This window comes from Chanodichthys erythropterus, chromosome 17 (genome assembly GCF_024489055.1).
Source record: "Chanodichthys erythropterus isolate Z2021 chromosome 17, ASM2448905v1, whole genome shotgun sequence".
In the NCBI taxonomy this organism is placed as follows: Eukaryota; Metazoa; Chordata; class Actinopteri; order Cypriniformes; family Xenocyprididae; genus Chanodichthys; species Chanodichthys erythropterus.
In genome coordinates this window covers 9,431,332-9,453,287 of record NC_090237.1, presented here as the reverse complement: position 1 = coordinate 9,453,287, position 21,956 = coordinate 9,431,332, and the positions used below count along the sequence as shown (strand labels likewise).

At 34.7% G+C, this 21,956-nt stretch overlaps 1 protein-coding gene across 1 annotated transcript in view; it reads right to left on the bottom strand.

Annotated features, from left to right (window-relative positions):
• gbe1b (glucan (1,4-alpha-), branching enzyme 1b) overlaps window positions 1-21,956 on the bottom strand; it is a 188,567-nt gene that overhangs the window by 35,381 nt on the left and 131,230 nt on the right. The window contains exons 13-14 of the mRNA XM_067365860.1: window positions 19,395-19,579; window positions 6,788-6,918 (exon numbers count right to left, since the gene is read on the bottom strand). Coding sequence (XP_067221961.1) covers window positions 6,788-6,918; window positions 19,395-19,579 — 316 coding nt within the window. The remainder of the gene's footprint in view (window positions 1-6,787; window positions 6,919-19,394; window positions 19,580-21,956) is intronic.

Here is a 21,956-nt window from a genome sequence, read left to right as displayed (position 1 = left end):
TAAGTCAATGCAAAGACGTGAATAGACTTCCTGCGACGCGATTTGCGCGAATGATGTGGCGCGAATTGAGCGATTCTGGCGTTTGCGCAAAACTCGCAAGTTGAAAAATCTGAACTTTGGCGTAAATTCGCGCTGCGTTAACCAATCAGGAACTTGCTCTAGTAGTGACGTGACGTAGCGAGCTGAGGCAGAAATTCGAAACAACAATGGAGGACAAAATCATCGTCGCGGTACATCTTCATACATTTATAGAAACAGAAATAAAAAGGATCGTGTTTGAAAGAAAGTGAGTGAGGAGGTCGGACAATCTGATAAGTTGTAAAAAACGGTCTTTACTCAATTTGAGCTATATACAGTACAGACCAAAAGTTTGGAACCACTAAGATTTTTAATGTTTTTAAAAGAAGTTTCGTCTTCTCACCAAGGCTACATTTATTTAATTAAAAATACAGTAAAAACAGCAATATTGTGAAATATTATTACAATTTAAAATAACTGTTTTCTATTTTAATATATTTCACAAAGTAATTTATTCCTGTGATGCAAAGCTGAATTTTCAGCATCGTTACTCCAGTCTTCAGTGTCACATGATCCTTCAGAAATCATTCTAATATGCTGATTTGCTGCTCAAGAAACATTTAATGTGTACAATTGTACAAAATATTTGTGTACAATATTTTTTTTCAGGATTATTTGATGAATAGAAAGTTCAAAAGAACAGTGTTTATCTGAAATCTAATCTTTTGTAACATTATAAATGTCTTTACTGACACTTTTGATTGATTTAATGCATCCTTGCTGAATAAAAGTATTAATTTCTTTAATTTCTTTTCAAAAAAATAAAAATTCTTACTGACCCCAAACTTTTGAACGGTAGTGTATAATGCTACAGAAGCTTTGTATTTCAGATAAATGCTGTTCTTTTGAACTTTCTATTCATCAAGGAATCCTGAAAAAAAAAGTACACAACTGTTTTCAACATTGAAAATAATCATAAATGTTTATTGATCATCAAATCAGCATATTAGAATGATTTCTGAATGATCATGTGACACTGAAGACTGGAGTAACGATGCTGAAAATTCAGCTTTGCATCACAGGAATAAATTACATTGTCAAATATATTTAAATAGTACACAGTTATTTTAAATTGTAATAATATTTCACAATATTACTGTTTTTTACTGTATTTTTAATTATATAAATGTAGCCTTGATGAGCAGACGAAACTTCTTTTAAAAACATTAAAAATCTTAGTGGTTCCAAACTTTTGGTCTGTATTGTGTGTATATATATATATATATATATATATATATATATATATATATATATATATATATATATATATATATATATATATATATATATATATATCACGCGCGAATGAAGCGAGTAAACCCAATATGTCCAAGCATCCATCTACGCGCGAATATCGCGTTTCATTCGCGCAAGTCGCATCTGGTGTGAACGCAGCATAACGATACGCTCAGATCACGATACGGTACGTATCTCAATACGGAATTCACGATACGTATCACGATATTTTGAACAAAATGAAACTGAAATAAAAAAAACCCAACAAATTTCAATAATTTTCCTTGTTGTACATACAAGATAACATTTCAGGTTTAATAAAAACCTTCTGTATTCAAATTAACAGCTGAATAGGTCTTAAAATTAACAAACTTAGAATAAAGAATCCTAAGGGACCATTCACATATCGCATCTAAAAACGCGTGGAAGATGCAGCCGCACCACTTCTCCTTCTTTCCAAAGCTCTTGCGCTCCCGTGGCGTCGGTCGTTGCTATGCAACCATAAACTGCGCTCACCAAGAGGAAGTTTCAGCAAAGGATAAATTGATTTCTAGCCCATGCATTACTTTTACTACTAGATATATTTATGGACATGAGATATAAAAAACACCCTGTACAGCTATGATCAGATGTTCGGCTGAGCTTTTGTTGTTTTGTTACGGAAAGGCCATAACTGATCAGTTGGTTCTTGTCACATGACCTGCGGTCTGCTTGCGGCATTCTGAAAAGTTGAGAATTGTTCATCTCGATGCGCCTGGAAAACACACCACATGTGCGTCGTGACCGCGTTGCTTCCATTATGAGCGCGGCTGCCGCGTGGCTACATTTGAAATAACTGACTTGCACGCGGAAAAGACACAATATGTGAACGTCCCCTAACTTCTTAAAGCAAAGCATCGCAAGCATCTTTTGCTTTTCTATGAGCACAGCTGTTGCTGTGACACTGCGGTGAAAGACTTTTCTCACGTGACCAAGCAAGAGACTGACGCGAGAAACGTTTAAACCTTCTTGCAAGATTCGATGTGTGCCCGAAACACTTACTGAACTAGAGAGCTGACAACCCGGCTTCTCTTACTGCCACCTCCATGTTGCAGAGTAGGTCACGTCGACAGCTCAACCAATAAGATTTGGCTGCCGTTATATCGTAAAAGTATTGCCATCACTCTACGATACATATCGTAACATTTTTGCATCGTGAAATATCGTACTGCGATATATCGTTACTCCCCTACCATTTACCTCAGAGAAGCCATTCAGTGTCAACAGCTTGTTAGTTTCGCTAAATATATGCACTATTTTAGCTGATATATTAATTATATTTTACTTAGTTAATGAAAGGCCTAAATAAATCCGTCATGAAAACAAGTTATGACAGTCACTGTGTAAATGATTATATTTCAACAACGAATTGGAGAGACAGAAGTTGATGCAAAAACTGCCTTATGTGTACGTTACATGTATATAATACATAAAATGTTTATTATTATTTGAGTGCTGATGATTATATCTAAAAAATAAATAGCAACTAAATTTAATCATTTGGGCTCTGTTGTTAATTGTAACCTTTATTATAGTAATGTGCAAGAAAGGGTTCTCTAATACTTTACAGCATTATCAGAGATAGATTTTTTTTATCCTTAAGAACATTTTAATCATAATTAAATGTTTAAAGACAAATACACAATTTGTTCAGTAAAACATTGTTTAATAAAAAAAAAAAGAGAAAAAAAATGTTTTGTTTTCTCACCCAGCTGTACCGAACCCAAACCGAACCGTGACTTAAAAAACGAGGTACATACCGAACCGTTATTTCTGTGTACCGTTACACTGTTACCGTTACACCCCTATTAAATAATAATACAAAGAATGTAAAGTTAAAACACTCATTATTTATTTAATAAACTTGCTTGGTTAAATTACTAAATAAAAGTACTGGGAATAGTACGGAAGAGGATTAGGGCCAAGCAATAATAAAAAAATAAAACCATCTTGAGATTAAAGTTGTTAAATTTCGAGAAAAAAGTCTAAATAAAATGTCTAGAATAAACTTGTTAAATTACAAAGAAAAAAACTTGTTAAATTTCGAGAAAAAAGTCGAGATTACATGTTGAGAATAAACTCATTAAATTATGAGAAAAAAGTCGTTAAATTACGAGAACAAATTTGTTAAATTACGAGAATTTGTTCTCGTAATTTAACGACTTTTTTCTCGTAATTTAATGACTTTTTTCTCAATTTTATCTAGACTTTTTTCTCGAAATTTAAAAGACTTTTTTCTCATAATTTAACGAATTTGTTCTCGTAATTTAACAACTTTTTTCTCGTAATTTAATGACTTTATTCTCAACATTTTATCTCGACTTTTTTCTCGAAATGTAACTACTTTTTTCTCATAATTTAATGAATTTGTTCTCGTAATTTAACAACTTTTTTCTCATAATTTAACGAGTTTATTCTCAACATTTTATCTCGACTTTTTTTCTCGAAATTTAACAACTTCAATCTCGAGATGGTTTTATTTTTTTATTATTGCTTGGCCGTAATCCTCTTCTGTAGAATAGTCTTCATGATTTATTATTATTCATATTATTAAGATTTTTTTATTAGCTGTAAAGTGGCGTAGTTGTGGGGCAAGTCAGATAATTTTTGAAAAGTAAATTAAAAAAGAGAAAATAAAGCTAAATTATAATATAAATGTATTATTGATTATGAATGTATTATTAAATAATCACTTATTTATTTAATAAGCTTATTTAAATAAACAAATAAATAAGACAGATTGTGGTTTGTAATAATAATAATAATAATAATAATATGTTTATTATTGTTGGTTAACTGTTATCATCATCATTATTTTATTATAATATTTTAAATCAATAGTAATATTAATATTAATAAAAACAACGACAATAATATTCAGGGCATTATCTGCCATACAGTGGTGTATGGGTTGCCAAATCAAAATTTTCTATAAAATAACCAAACTATAGCCAAAGATCAGATACAATCACAAGGAGACGCATTAGAGATGCAGGACAGTCATATGGATTTATGGATCAAGGTGATCTTGGATGTAACATTATTACCAAGTGTAAAAAGGTCCACTGAAGCTCCCTGGTCATTGTGAACACACTAAACCTATAAAACATTCCTCCAGCTCATGGTAAGATACAGCAACAGTGCCGAACCATCTGATCCAGTCTAACAGAAGACTGTGAGATAACCTGGAGATATATGGATGCATACGCACAGATATATGTGTGCGAGATGCTTTAATGAAAAAGCACTCTGAACTTGTTGGGTCAGGCTTGTTTACCTCTTCTGAAACAGAGTGGCACTTTCATCTGTCTTCTGCTCTAATTGGACGCTCCGCTTCAACTCTCATCGTTCCAGCACGGACACCTTGTCGACACACAAACACGCCGTCATACACACTGTAGCGCGTGGCAAATTCGCCTGCATGTTTACTTCTCGCGCTCATAATGACGCTTCTCAGCTGTTTGTATCTGAAAGCTGCTTTCTCCTTCACTTCCCTGCTGAAAACACTTCCTGTAGGATCACTCCGGAACGGATGGAGCTAAACCTGCTGTACACAATCAAACATTTTAATGAATGCTCTGTCATCATTTACTCGCCCTCCTGTCGACGCAAATTCAAATTTCAGTCGTTTTGTCACACAAAATCTATTGTATGGCCTCTCATATGGACCACTTTTTTGACCAGTACAATATTCAATATTCAAAATGATTTTGAGTTCCACTGAAGAAATGAGTAAACGATTACAGAATTTTACCATAACAGCTGTTTATAATTAGTGTTATTTTGGTATTAGCTATATTATTTAATAGTTTTATTAAAATTTTGAATTACTTTTATACTTGTTGTTTACATTGTAATTTTGTTTTAGGTTTTAGCAATTTGTGCTTTGTCATTTTTATTAGTTTTATCAGTTTTAGTAATTTTAGAACTTTCTAATGTTTGTTGTTAAAGTTAAGTTTAAGTTTTTTTCTAATATTTGTTTTTCATTATTTTTCAGCTTTATTTAAATTATTTTTGCTATGGAATTTTACCATAACATTATTAGTGCTATTTTGGTATTATTTACATGACATTATTTATTATTTTATTATATTATATATTTTGAATTACCTACTTATTTTTTAGTATTTTAGTCATTTTTGTTACGAGCTTTGTTATTTTTATTCATTTTTAAATATTTTATTTAGCATTAATTTATTTTTATTACAGTTTTAGTAATTTTAGAACTTTCTAATTTTCATTGTTTAAGTTTTTGTTTTGTTTTGTTTTTTTTATATCTAGTATGTGTTTTTCATTATTTTTCAGCTTTATTCAAATTATTTTACCATAACATTTTTAGTGCTATTTTGGTATTATTTACATGATATTATTTATTAATACTTTGAATTACTTTTTATTTTTTAGCATTTTAGTAATTTTTGTTATGAACTTTGTCATTTTTATTAGTTTTTTTTTTTAATTTCTATTTAGCTTTATGTTCATTTTTATTTGTTTGAGTAATTTTGTTAAGTGTTTTATCATATTTGTTTTTCTATTTAGCTTTATTTTTATTTTAGTCATTTTAGAACTTTCTAATTTTCATTTAATTTTTTTTAAGTTGAAGTTTTTCATCTACCATTTGTTTTATCTTTATTTCAATTAATTTTGTTATACAATTTTATATTATAATATAATATAATATAATATAATATAATATAATATAATATAATATAATATAATATAATATAATATAATATAATATAATATATTATATTATATTATTCCTTTTTGTTTTTATATTTGTAGTTTGCATTGTAATTTTTGTTGAAATTTTAGTAACTGTCTTGTGTTTGGTCATATTTTTTATTTTCATAGATTTTTATTTAGCTTTATTTTTATTTCAGTTTTAGTAATTGTTATGTTTTGTCATATTTATTATTTTTTAATATTACTATTTAGCATTATTTTATTTTTATTTCAGTTTTAGTAATTGTGTTTTGTCATATTTATTTTTTTAAATATAACAATTTAGCTTTCATTTATTTTTATTTCAGTTTTCAGTAATTTCAGTATTTTCTCATTTTTATTTAAGATTTTTAAGTTTCACTTTTTCATCTAGCATTTGTTTTTCTTTTAATATCAACTTCAATTACTTGAATTAAAGAAATAAAACTTATTAAATTACTATAACAGCTGTTTACAATTAGTGTTATTTTGGTATTATATTATTTATTAATATCTTGAGTTACATTTTATTTTTATATATTTGTTGTTTACATTGCAAGTTTAGTTTAAGTTTTAGCAATTTTGTTGTGTTTTGTCATTTGTATCTGTTTTTTTTAATATTTATATTTAATTTCAGGTTAGATTTAGTTAAAAAATATTCAATTTGACACCTGTATTACAGACTGAATGAGCATTACAGCATGAAGAGCTCTGCAGAAGTGAAGGATACTTCCCCGCCGGCCCCACAGCGACTCTATAGTTGCTGTAGCTGGTGGTTGGATGGAAGTTGAAGATGAAGATGACGTTAGCCCTCTCGAAGACGATCACCTTGTCTCCCTCGTGCTTGGCGCTGATGTAAGCCTAAAGAGAGAGAGACAGAGATCAAAGATTGAGCCCAGTGGGATTGCATGAGATTTGTGTGCTTTTAATCACACATGTTCTGTATCTCAGGCTCTGCATGTTTGATCTTTTGCAGTAACATTATGGTTCCCATCTGTACGGATATTGTTGAAAATCCCAAAACTTGTGGTGCCCTGTGTATGAACTCATTGCTAATCATCCCGACGTTATTAAACCTCTGATCTGTAAGATGGATTTTGAGGAGAGTCGTACAGAAAGTCTCTCACTGCACTGAAGTTTCATATGCAAGAAGTTTCATTTGGATAAAAAAAGAATGGATTAAATAAAAGATAAAAAAACAAAAAAACAAAGAACAGACAGAAATGAGAAATAATAATAAATAAAATGTATTACACTTGTTTACCACACATTTATCCTTTACGTGTGTATGTATAAATAAATAAATAAATAGAGGTGAAAAAAGATTGGGAATGACTACATTCTTAGAAAGTACAAATTAAAAAGAACACATTCTCTATGTAAGAAAATGAAAAATGTAGGTATTTTTTCTTTGTGATTTATTATTTTTTTTATATTATTTAAGTGTTTATTTCTAAATTTTCATGGTTTTTGATGGAATATATTGAGAATTGAGATGGAGAATTTGTGAATTGGTGGCCCAGATCAGCTTATTTTTGCATCCGTAAAATTTCAAATAAAATAAATATCGAGAAGTAAGAATATTTTCAAAGGAATCCATCCACTGAAGATCTTTCTCCCTACAAAACAGAGACCCTTCAAACTACTCAAACTCCAAACTTTTGAAGTGCAGATTTTTTTTTTTTTTATCCAACTGAAATCCAGAGATGACACTCTTGGGGCAAAACTCCAGCTCAGTGACAGCAGCAGACGACTGCGAATGATTTAGCTGCTGGTTTCCAGCAGAAATACGAGTCTGTAATGTGCCATTAACAGAGATTATCAATGTCACTCTGCCCCGCTATTTTTAGTGTCCCAGACCGGCAGGCAATTTGGGATCTGAATTTGAAAGAGATAAGAAATGCTCGTATTGAACAGATAGAAAATCCACATGAAGAGATCCAGATTAGTTTAGGGATTCATTTGCATTGAGTTGCATTCTTTTCCAACATGTTCTCATACCTAACACAGGACCTCTTGGTGTCACTTTTTAATGCAGAGGCTATGTCATTTTTTGATGTCCAGGGTACTCCAATGCTTTCCGTTGTTTGCCTCACTCGTCATATCAATGCACATTTCATTCTTTGCATTTGTAAAAGTATGATGCAAATGGTCACGAGACACACTAGAGCCAATGCCAGTTCACAGTTTTTGAATGTTTGCACAGGATCTAAGCTTGACGGTGGATTGACAGGCTGATTGATTTTGGGTCTGTTCCTCAAATAAATCAATCGTTTGGCCACAGAACATTTGCACTTTTTGAGTAAATTGACTGTAGTTGTATCCGCCTGCCTGTTAGATCCAGTGTTTTATATTATATAATACACTGACAGGCCAAAACATTATGACCAGTCACAGCAGGTGAAGCGAATGTCATTGATCATCTCCTTACAAGGCTACATATTAAGGTCAGGGTAGATTAGATGGTAAGCAAACAATCAGTTCTCGTAATCAAAGTGTTGGATAGTAATGGGCAGGAATAAAGATCTGACTGACATTGACAAGGGCCAAATTGTCATGGCAAGGCGACTGGGTCGAACAGTCTCTGAAACTGCAAGGCTTGTGAGTTGTTCCCAGTCAGCATTTACAAACAGTAGTCCGAGGAGGGGCAAACCACAAACTGGTGACAGAGTGTTGGTCGCCCAAGGCTCATCGATGCACTAGGGCAATGAAGGCTATACTGTCTGGTCTGAGCTAACAGAAGGTCTACTGTAGCACAAGTCACACAAAATGTTTATGATTTTAGACTAACAGGTTCGATCCACTGCGGCTCCACCTCACAACCTACAGGTTTTGAAGGATCTGCTGCTAACATCTTGGTGCCTGATAGCACAGCACACCTTCAGGGGTTTTCTAGACTCCATACCTCAGCAGGTCTGTGCTGTTTTGGAACTAAGTGGAGGACCAGTAGCATATAAGGCAAGTGGTCGTATAAAACTTTGGCTCATCGGTGTAAACAAATGGTTAGGTTTAGGGGTACATGCTCAAAAATGTCTAAATAGTGTAATGTAAATCAAATTATTGTGCCTGTTTAAATCAAAAATCATACTCCAACATATATGTCAATGACATGAAGCCAAAATTCCCATGCCCATTGCTTCTGTGTATGAAGCCAAAGTTGAAAAAAATGATGATAAAAGGGTTACCCTGTGTGTTAAAAGTGGCGTTAAATGGGGTACCCTGTATGTTAAACTTGACATCAAGGGGTCATGATCTAGAGTCCATATGTGACGATTTGGGAGTGAGAACGTGTTGTCTCTTCTGCAGCATTCATGCATAATTTATGCTCCATAAAGACCACATCACAACTCACCAGAATTACTTTGTAAGATAAATTCGTATTTTATCATCTCATTTATCAAAAACAGTCATTAATGCTGGTCATTCCTACAAAACTCCCTTTCATTTTTCATAACAATGGCTTCAAAGTGGATTTAACATGTTTCTAGCATCTTCCTTTACATACAAATATTTTGAGTATATAATAAATTTAAGAAAAAAAAAAAAAATCCCTTTATGGATTGAAGGAAGGATACATTTAATTTTAGTAGCCATTCCCCATTCTTTGCAACCGTAACTTGAGTCTTGTATTTTGGAGGAATTTACTGTAAATAGCCTCAATCTGAGGGGTTACATTTTCATCGACATGGCTGGCACAAAAGCAGATACTTTGAAGTAGACATATGAGTGAGGAGGTGAGACAATGCTCTTCACTGTCATGATATACTGGCGCCAAACTGGTGCATGAGAGATAATGTGTATTATGGAGTGCTGGAACTATATCCCTTAGTGCATACACAATCAGCTTTAGTGTTTTAAGTTTCCCGTCATGCCTGGTTTCATTTCATAGCTAAAAGTATTCTTACGAATAAGGTGTTCTCAATAGAAGCACATAAGTGTCCTAAAATGCTTACTAGTCACAGGATGTAAGTTTCCTAGGGAAGCTTGAACGCTGATGCATATGGCACACAAACACTTGGAAACACTTTAGGAGTTTCCAAGTCGTCCTCTGATTGGATTAATTGTACAGGATTTCTGGGAGGTGTGCGTGTCGTGTTCTTTAACAGTCCTTATGGGAACAAAGACGTTGTGATGCCAAACCCCCTCATGGAAAAAGAAAGCCATTGTGTTTACAAGTGTAACAATGAGCGCTTATCAGGATCAACTAAACAATGGATCTATTGTAAAAGTATGTGAAGTTCATAGCAAAAACTACATCCAACAATTTTACATGCCGGTCTGATATTACAGGAACATCGACTTTACTTTTTCACAACCCTAAAAATGATGCTGAGCAAAACAAACTGTGATTGGTTGCTTTACATGACAGTCAGACTGGCCTTCTGCCGTCAGTCTGAATGTCTGGCAATGCAAGACTAGTTTCCACAATGGAATAAAAAGTTAAAAATTATGTTTTTTTTTCATCTCACAATTCTGATTTATTTTTATGTAACAATTCGAACTTTAGAACTCACAATTCCGAGTTTATATCTCACAATTCTGAAAAAATGTCAGAATTGCAAAACATAAACTCGGAATTGTAAGAAATAAGTGTCAGAATTGCAAGTTTATATCTCAAGTCTCACTTTTATTAATAAATAAAATGCTCAAATCATGCCTATGCTCAAAAAGGGGGATGACAGTTAATATTTTTATTCATCAAAAGACACATTAAATTGATCAAATGTGACAGTAAAGACATATATAATGTTACAAAAGATTTCTATTTCAAATAAATGCTGTTCTTTTAAACTTTCTATTCATCAAAGAGTCCTGTAACAAGAAAATGTATCACGTTTCCACAAAAATATTAAGCAGCACAACTGTTTTCAACATTGAAAAAAAAAAAAAAAAAAGTTTCTTAAGCAGCAATTTTGCATATTAGAATGCAAACATGTGAACATGTGACACTGAAATGACTGCTGAAAATGTATCTTTCCCATCATAGGAATAATTTGCATTTTAAAATATTACAAAAGAAAACTTGTAAATTATAAGATAACTCATTAGGACAGAGAATATGCAAATGTTTTAAGTGGTTGCTGAAACTGCCTTGACTAAAAACTCAATATTGCCAATTATTAGTGATATACAACTTTCTAGAGGGATTTAATGTGAATGCAATGTAAACTTTTTGACACAAGGGCACTGGCTCCCCTGGCCCTCTTCAATCGTCCTTGCTGTTTAAATGACCTTCAGGATGCTTGCAGGTTTTATTGCATTCTGTGTTCGATTAAGTTAGTCAGTGTTTTTTAACTTCCACAGCTTCTCATTCATGAATAAGCAGAGCTTTGCTCAGGGCACAAATAAATGTAGAAACTGCTCTGACAGACCTTTGGCAAATACCTGTGCATTACTAAAGATTTTGATGGATTGTACACAAGAGAAAAACTTTCTTTATATGACAGAAAGAGTTATGATAGATGTATTAAAACAGTGTGAAAATCCAAAAGTATTGTAGGTTTTAGTCCTTGTGCACAATCAGCTGCAAGGCTACATAAGGGTGGCGCTGGCCCACTCAGATTGACGGCTGGTCCACCCAATCAAATGAGAGACAAAATTGTTTTTGTTTGTTTATGTTTTCTGCATACTCGACAATAATCATTAAAAGTTGTAAATCTGAATTATTACAAATCTAATCCAAGCACACTCCCTCTGTAAAACAGTCCCCAATTTGTCTTTACTCATCGTCCCTACCCACTATACCTGAGATTCGTTGACCTTCCAGACGTTGTCAAATGACACATCATAATCATCGCAATGCGATCAGATCTTGGATGTCGTATAGCTTTAGCAAAGCAGCATGTCATGCCACTCTATGAGGATTATCTCAAGATTTAAGTGTTGTGTTTTGTTGTATTTGGGCTTGTTTGAATTGAGAACGCCTGCTCAAAATAAATATATGTGATCTACTATGGTTTACTACACTCTAAAAAGTAATTCAGGGGACCTGTTACCACTTAAATAAATGCATGGTTGCAAATTAAAAAAACATTATCATGTAGAGTTCTGTTGACATAATAATGTTGATCATTACATCAACTTAAAATTTCTGCATTAATTGTCCCTTTTTTTTTTAAATTAGGTTGTAGCAACTTAATGAAACTGTCTTGATAACTTCGGAAATTGGGCAGTGGATTTCTAGTTCCCAGCATGCTTTGGATAGGACTGGAAAAGGAGAAAATATGTTGAAATTAAGTGTTAATTTATTTGTTTTTAGTGACAGGAAAAGACCTGTTAGTGTTTAATGCTGTTATGTTTGACTTTTAAAAGAGTTTCTGTAATGTTGAAGTTTTTGTGGTTACCACTGTGACATAGTAGAAATAGTAGGCAAATACTACACTGATTCTATAAGTGATGACTGCGCTAATGCCAGTGACAAGTAATCTTACTTGTTCATTAAATATACATGTTAATTAAGTTATGTTAGCATGTGCTATGATAGCTGTTGATTTGAACTGAAATAGATAAGATTAATTGGTTCCAGGGCTACAACTCTGGTAGTTGAAGGAACTTAATTTTTTAAGTAATCAACTTAAAAGTTTGTGTTTATGCTACAAGTTCCTCAAACTCAGTGTAGCTTGATGGTTAAACGTAAATTCACTCAAAGTAACGCAAAAAAAAAAAAAAATGTTGCAACCTGTTGCGTTATTTTTTGTTGTTGTTGAACCAACACATTATTTATTTTTTACAAACCAAAACACGGCACAAAAGCTGCATGTGAATACTGTTTACATGTACTTGGTATTGGTTGGTCTAATACCTGAAACAATTATTCTGCTAGTTAAGACCTTTTAAATGATATAGACTGGTATCCGTTCTTCCATACATTGCAAAGACACTTGAGAGACTTGTGTTCAACCAACTGTCTACTTATCTCACACAGAACAACCTCCTTGACAACCACCAGTCTGGCTGCTTTTGACACAGTTAATCACCAGATCCTCCTGTCAACCCTCATGTCGAAGGGCATCTCAGGAACCGCACTCCAGTGGTTCAAGTCTTAACTCTTAGGTAGGTCCTTCAGGGTATCTTGGAGAAGTGAGTGTCCAAGTCACATCATCTTGCTACTGGGGTACCTCAGGGCTCCGTGCTTGGACCACTTCTATTCTCCCTCTACATGTCATCACTAGGATCTGTCATTCAGGAACATGGTTTTTCTTATCACCGTTATGCCGATGACACACAACTCTACCTCTCATTCCAACCAGATGATCTGACGGTTGCTGGTCACATCGCAGCCTGCCTGACAGCCATTTCTGCTTGGATGAAAGACCACCACTCTTCAACTTAACCTTGCAAAAACGGAACTGCTTGTGGTCCATGCAAACCCAACACTTCATCATAACCTTTCAGTTCAACTTGGGTCGTCAACCATTACTCCTTCCAGGACAGCCAGGAACCTTGGAGTGGTGATGGATGATTGTTTAAGCTTCACAAATCATATCGCTACAACGGCCCGGTCCTGCAGATTTGCCTTGTACAACATTAGGAAGATTCGATCCTTCCTATCAGAGCATTCCACACAAATTCTTGTCCAAGCTCTGGTTCTATCCAGACTGGACTATTGTAATGCTCTCTTGGCTGGCCTTCCAGCATGCACTGTCAAGCCTCTACAACTGATCCAGAATGCTGCAGCAAGACTGGTCTTTAACGAACCGAAGAGAGTGCACGTCACACCTGTCTTCATCAGTCTGCATTGGCTGCCAATTGCTGCTCGCATCCAATTCAAGGCTCTGATGTTTGCCTACAGAACAACCACTGGCTCTGCACTGCTATACCTAAACTCACTACTTCAGACTTATGCGCCCTCCAGAAGCTTGCATTTTTTTATCGTCAACACTTGACCCAGTAACAGTAGCACTTACTTTTTGTTTATCTTTTTGTTGATTTCTATTTTTCCCACCTATTTGTGTTTAAAAAAAAACCTTGCTACGAGCAATTTACTGATGAAACTGTGACTTGACAAAGCACTTACATACTGTTGTACTCATGTTGATTTGATTGCTTCTACTTTTTCTTATTTGTAAGTCGCTTTGGAGAAAAGTGTCTGCTAAATGACTAAATGTAAATGTAGACACAAAACTATCTGTTATGTATGATGCTTAAAGGGTCATGAAACCCCCCGTTTTAGCCTGGTCGTTCACACCTCCGAGCTGGAAAACTCTGTGAAAATGGGTGTGTAAAGCTCTGGAAAAGTGGGAGTGTGGAGGGGGTGGAAGAGGGGAGAGAACAACTAATGAAACACAGACCTACAACACAGTCATTATAAAGAATGATGAATATTAATATATGAGCATGGAGAAAAATGACGACAAACTCTCAAGCACAAGGGAGAAATGTGCAAGAATATTTAAAAGGGCTAATAATACTTTGATTACGTTTATGAGCACTGCAGTCTCATGATAAATGACGCATAGTTTAACCCAGAAAGAATAAAGACATAGTTACTTTTTTTGTCCATTCTTCTTTGAATTTTCGATCTAAATCATTCTTTTGTGTATCAGAATAATCGTGTCATCGCATTCAGATACACCACTGAATCTTCCAGTTTGCACATATATTTCATTTGAAAAATGCATGATGAAATATGTGTGCATACACTATGCTGGTTCATGTTTGGAGAGTGTGTGAAATATGTCTATAAAAACTTTAAACACACATGCTTTATTCTGTATATGATCTATTATATACGTGGCGAGTGTTGTTAAACTCATCGCAGAGCTCTGCGCTGAAACCGATCATAATCTTATTTTTCATGCGTTCATATTCAAACTCTAGTTCTGACTGCATCGTGGGCAAAATATAAACAACCCTCATGTGCTGCTGTGCTGAGGGAAACATACACACGGCTCACGTGTCCGAACGCAGAGGTGAATGAACAGCACTTTTGTGAAATATGAATTCTCTGCTGTAATGCGATCTCATGTGAACATATTTTCTATTTGTGCTGGCGGACAACAGCAAAACAAACCGCCAGCACCAAAACTTCAGCTCTGGTTGCGTCACAGGAAAACGCATTTTTGTGTTGTAGCACTGAGGAAACGAGCACCTATACGACCCTATCTCTCTGAATGACAACAATAGAGACAGAGGCAAGAGAAGTGATACTTCCTCATGCATAATACAGCAATTATAATCTTATGCATAATACAGCGCAGTGATTGGATTGAAAGAGCTGAATGTCATGAATAAATGCAGAGAACAGCTTGAAACTGTTGACATCAGCATGTTCGACCAGCCCTTAATGGAGCCAATCAGCACTCCGGATCTTGCCGGTATTACACGATGACGTCAAATTTTGTGACGTTGCTCTGACTTTGCTTTTCAAACCGGAAGACAGAAATCGTTCTACAAAAATGCCAAAATAACTAATTTCAACTTATGAATAAAATTAATGAGTACTTTTAGTGTTTTCAATGATGTGCAGCCTATACATATCTGTTCACATCTCAAAAAATGTGTTTTGGGGTTTCATGACACTTTAACAGATCACATTTTCAAGGAAAGTCACATTTTTATTTTCAATTTAGGCATTTATTTTCAGCTCATATTTCAGTTCCTTTTTTTTTTTTTGGCTGTTTGCAGCCTCCTTTTTATATTAACTATTTTAAAATGATGTGCTTTAGTTTGAGAGTAGGCACTGAGGTCCAGCCTATTTCACCAACGCTTTCACTCAATTTAAAATTTCATGTCGACCCTAAAATACAAAAACTGATGTAAACAAAACTATTTCGAAAAAATCTGCAGAACTAGAGAATTTGAGCTGCTTGTGTCTAGACATATTGTATATGACCTGTTGTGTGCAGTAGTGGACGTACTGTAAATAATGTATGATTGGCCCTCAGCACAGACAGAAGAAAGTGGGAGCAGGGATGAGTTACTGAACAGCGGTCCTGTTTGCAGCACAGTAGGCGTTCTGTATGATTGCAGCAGCACGTAAACAGCTCTCAACTAAAAATCACAGCTTTAGTCTTTAGAAGCCTGCTGAGAAACAGTTCTGAATTAGCGGGCGGTCCATGCAAACGGCTTTTCAAGTTAAGTCCCCTGCAGGTCTGGAGGATATATTGAAAATTCTCAATATAGGTGTTGTGATTTCTGCTAGAGATCAAGTTAGAATACCATGGAGATGATAAAACAACGTGGTGAGTGATGCAATGATTTTAAATAAGTTTCTAAAAGATTATCTCAGGCTAGTTTTGTGATGCTTCCTTGTCTCACAATTTGAGATATTTTATTTGGGGAATACCAAACGAAATGTCTCTATACCTGACATAGGTGACACATGTGAAATCACAGCCGACTCTGTGACAGTCCCAGCAAAGTACAGCACACTTTTTTTTAGCCAATCAAAAATGTTCTCTGTCTGCAATCATTAGGCATCCAGAATTCACTGACATGTCTTGAAACAGCATGGCATCTGTTACAGCACTTTTTAATAGTTTTAAAGGGATAGTTCACCCTAAAATGAAAATTAAGGCACAATTTACTCACCCTGGTGTTGCTCTAATGCCATATGCCCTTCAGACCAATTTTTGAAAATATCCTTCTCACGCTCATCCATTATAGCTTTTTAAAAAAAGTTGCAAAAGTGTCTCAGAATGATCCCATGTGACATGTGCCATATATTCCAAGTGTTATGGGAGTATACAATCAAGTTTGGTGAAAAACAAGCAGCAATTTAATGTATTTAATGTAGGATCCTGACCTTGGCCGTTGATCTTCTGTGCACGACGAGCGTTCATGACACTCTATTAGTGCTGTAGTTCACTCCGACTCGCCCAGAAAAAGCACAAAAATTGTGAGAAATTATGTGAGATTGTGAGATTATAAAAAAATTATCGCAATTATCACATTCACATCTGTCAAATGTCATTCTGACGGTCATCAGACAGAGTTCCTAATATTATATAATTAAATATATTTAATTATTAACACTATATACTTAATTAATAATACTGCTCATTTAACTGTTTTCTGTTTTAATATATTTTAAAATGTAATTTATTCCTGTGATGCAAAACTGAATTTTCTGAATTTTGCTGCTCAAGAAACATTTCTGATTATCATTGTTGAAAACACTTATTTTTGTAGAAACTGTGATACTTTGATGAACAAAGTTCAAAAGAACAGCATTTATTTGTAATATAAACTGCAAAAGGAGCAGCTCTGCTCAGTGTGGACCAGTACTGTGGTCTCCATCGAGTGCCAAGCGTTGTGAAGCTGAATCTAAGAAACAGAGGAAGGAATTAAGAATTCAGTTCACGCACACAAACGCTCCTCTCACTGGAGCGATACTTTGTTACCACTCTGTCAGAGCTGTGGAGAGAGAGTTTGGTGTCTGAGTGGGTGCCAAGGTTTTTACTGTCGATTATCTACCCTGGAAAAGACAAGGATGATACACAGCAATTACAACCGTTCAGGCACCAGAGATGTGCTCAAAGCTCAGCTCACCTTTCCTAAAGGCCTCTCATTAGAGTCTTTGGAGATTGTTTCCTCTCTCAAACAAAAGGAGAAGGTGAATAGAACAGATATCATGTTATCAATATGATAGAGTACCATGTGATCTGAACAAAATTCAAGTTCATTGTTCCAATTCAAATTTTGGGATGGATGGATGGATGGATGGATGGATGGAAGTGGCCAAAAGTGATGTCCAGTCTAGTAAAATTGACAACTTCACTCTTTAGTGAAATATTATTAAAGCATATTGCATAGTTGTGCTTGGAGTCAATTGTTTTATTTGTGATAACGCAATGAAACATGCCAAATTGCGCATTTTTTGCCATAATAAATTAAAACCTGTAGCTGTAGTTTGCCTTTTTTATTTATAAAATAATACTTACTAATAATTACTATTTACTTACAATTAATTACCTAAAACATACTATTAATTATCAATAAATATCATGCCTATTTGAGTCCTTGAGTCTGATTGGTCAATTGAAATTTACAATATTGTTCTACAGTGCTACTGAACTGACCTTTTGTCCCATTAGGTACAGTCCAGTCAAATTATGAGGATTTCATGAGGATGATAAATGAATTACATCATTTTCATTTAATTTAGCTAATATTGCTCCTCCAAAGCAGCATTCATTTTTATTTATCGATTGATTTTTAAAAGCAAATTTCTATCATTTAAATGCTTTATGTATTTTTGCACCACAGAAAGTCAAATCTAACTTGAGCTTTGAAAAAAAAATAAACTCTATTTCTTGCCTATTCTTTCAAACATGATCACAGTCTTCATCTATAAAACAATATGGCAAGGTCAAAGAAGTAAGACACAGACAAGGTGAGGCAGATGTAAAATAAGCTACAGATCACAGGAGGAAGTGAATATTCTTCAGTGAATCATTTACACAGTCTAGCATCAAATCCCTGCCAATTTCCTTGATTTGCATGATTATCTCGCTGTCGGTCAGACGGACCACACGTTAAAAGAACCTTACAATGGAACTCTATGGGGCAGGACGCCAGTGTTAAAAATATGTTCCTTATTTAAACAAATACAAATATTGAACAAATATATATATGCGGAAAAATGATTATTTTCGATTCTCATTTATAAGGGGCAGCCATTTTTTGAGCTTGATGAAATAAATGCTTTGTTTATAATGAGGAGGACGTTTTGAGCTCTGAAACTTGCAGGATGTTTTAACGGTACATCTGGAATAATCCAATTTCTTCTAAATCCCCTGGATTGCCTTGTACAATTGTAAGTGCATTACTGTAAAAAGTTTTGCTTTGTTTTTTTATGAACTGACAGACAAGTCAAAATTATTTTCTGTCCTTCATGGCTCGGATCCTGACAATAGAGTTTGTTGTATTTATCTAGAACATTGTTTTAAGACAAGCTGCCACTACCTTTCATATTTCACTCCTTCATGGCTGACAGCAGTAAATCAGTTCATTCTTTACTTCAAGGTGCTGCAGGAGTTGGAATCACATCTACGTGCCGAAATATGTTCCTCAGGTAATGATTTATATATGGATTTTCCATATGGTGGTATGGGAATTTGTTTAAAAAGCAACTGAGTAATGAGATTGCAGGGCTGGTTAGGGACTGATAGTTGTTTTAGTGAAACGGCAGATGTTCTGGTGACAGAAAGAGGCTTTTATGCTGCACATAAAGGGAGTTAGAATGAGAGAAAGACGGGGGGAAGAGAATATGGAAGATGATAAAAAGAAAGCCAAACTTTGGTGATATGTGCAGAGCTTGACTGATAAAGGAAGAACAGGTAGCAATATTTACTGGTACTGGGAAGAAAGACAGGGTAAGATTCTTCTCTCACCGGGGGAGCAGCCAGCCAGCCATACTTGTCCTCCGTGCGGTTCATGTCTCGGTCGAAAGCATACAGCTGCTTGTAGCGCAGGTGCTCCATGTCCACAAGGTTGAACTGCCGGCGGGCGTAATGATAACTCTCATTGTTGCCGATTCGAGGAAAATCCAGCCATTCTGGATGGCCAAACTCATTGCCTGCAATTAAACACAACAGAGAAGATAGTTTCTCACAAATGCATGTTCAACTGAAGAAAAATGCTTCTAAAGCAGTTGGTTTGAATGCCTGATACAAATACTTACTAGTATTTGTATTATAATTTTGACTTATTAATAGTAAATGTCACTGTTACAACTGAAAATGAGTAAATGACGAGAGAATTTTCATTTTTGGCAAAATGGGTTTGGCCTATACAAAATAAAATTTTTGAAACCGGTGCTACCCGACTACAGAAAACAGTGAAAAAAGGCTTCCTTTCCTTTTGCCAAATAGGTAGGAAAACTTCAACACCCATAATGCACTGGGCATGTTGCTGTTCAAGGCCACTCCCACCAGTCTGCTATGAATACACTTGACCAGAGTCAAATACCACCTTGCTTTAGTAGGAAATACTACTTAGCAAACTTTTAGTCATAATAGTGTTGACCTGTATCGTTCCCGGGTGCAAGAATTCAAAGAATAAACGTTAAACGGGAATGAGTTCCTTTCAGTTTCAAATGAAGGATCAAACATGCTGTAAGCAGCAGATAAAGGCTGCAAAGAATCGTAAATACGGAGAGATTTTCTGAAAGACGTTTGTGTTTGTGGTCAACATTTCAAACTGGATGACCATAAACAGTGTTTAAGGCCAAACGGAGGGGAAAAACTGAAAGAAATTGCTGTTCTGTCAGTTCCACCCAAAGCAAAACACTATTGTGTACAGGTAAGAAAGCTGTTGCCATAGTGTTCCATTTTTACCATAATGCTCTTTAAAGAGTAGACAAAACCCTGGAGCTGTCTAAAGTCTGCCGGATGGTGTGTTTTGCATCATCCGGCGGACTTTTTGCTGACAAATAAACGTGAATTTCTCAGTTCAGGTAACATGGAGAGCGAGTAAACATTGTTCATTTACACATACTACCAACATTGTAACAATACAAAGCGGGTTGAAAATCGGCATGAAATGAATGAAACCAGACGGGGCAAAAACAAAACAAAAAAAATGGATATGGTCAAAAGGCACTAAACCTTGCAGCCTTAGATTTGACAAGGGACCCAAAGCCATATTTAGGGACCAGATTTGTTTTGTTTTTTTTAACTTAAGGCCACTAAATAACCACCAAACAAAGCCCAAGGAAGTAAACTGGCCTTACCCCGAATGAACCTTTCCCCTCTCAAAGCTTCTCCTGCAGTGAATGTTCACTTCAAATCCTCTGCCATTTTGAAACCAAGACAAGGGAAGTGCAAAGCTTCAAAATCTATTCCCAGAGCCTTTTAATTTTAGTTTATTTTCAAACAAATTAATGAATGCTAAATTAATCTGCAGACCCTTTATTCATAACATTACTGAAAGAACAGAGTGAAACACCACAAATACACAAGCATAATGAACCAGGAGACAAAAAGACAGGACTGAATAATGCATTATGAAACGCAAAATGACCTTGTCTGAGGGTTAAGTAACAGGAATAGAAAAGACTGCCTCTTGATGTACCACTTTTTATGTCTCTCAATGCACCGTACAATATGAGGAATTGTCGAGTTTTTCCCCACCAGATTTAAGCATGGGCCTATATTATCTTCTATAACTATCTCTAGGGTCCAAAATGAACTTTTAGTCAACTGCCAAGTACAGGCAATAAAATATTGTTACATTTAAAATATATTTAACAATATATAATATCATTTTTTTCATTACATTTTTATTAAAATATTTCAATCAATATTCTTCATAAAAATGTGAAAAAATGTATTTTCATTTTATTAGCTTAATTCATGGGTTATTTTATTTATTTGGAAGCTTGGTCAATTGTTGTAATGTTCAGAGGTATTATCATTTAATTAAAACTAAAACTATTAAAATATATATTTTTAATTGAAATTAAGTTGAAATAAAAAAAATTGATTAAAAAATGGATTTGATTAAAAAAATAGGAATTACTGAAAAAAAGTTTAAACTGAAATTTTTTCTCTAGTTCATGTTGGCCACAATTATTGGCACCCAATTATTGCAATGTCCTTTTCCCAAGATAACAGTCTTCTTCTATAATGCCTGATGAGTTCGGAGAACACCTGAGGAGAGATCAGAGACCATTCCTCCATACAGAATCTCTCCAGATCCTTCAGATTCCAGCTCCATGTTGGTGCTTCTTCTCTTCAGTTCACTCCACTCATTTTCTTTAGGGTTGAGGTCAGGGGACTGGGATGGCCATGGCAGAAGCTTCATTTTGTGCTCAGTGACACATTTTTGTGTTGGTTTTGATGTTTGATTTGGATTATTGTCCTGATGGATGATCCAACCACTGCCCATTATTTGGATTTCTAGCAGAAGCAGTCAGGTTTTGATTTTCTATCTGTTAGTATCTGAAAGAATCC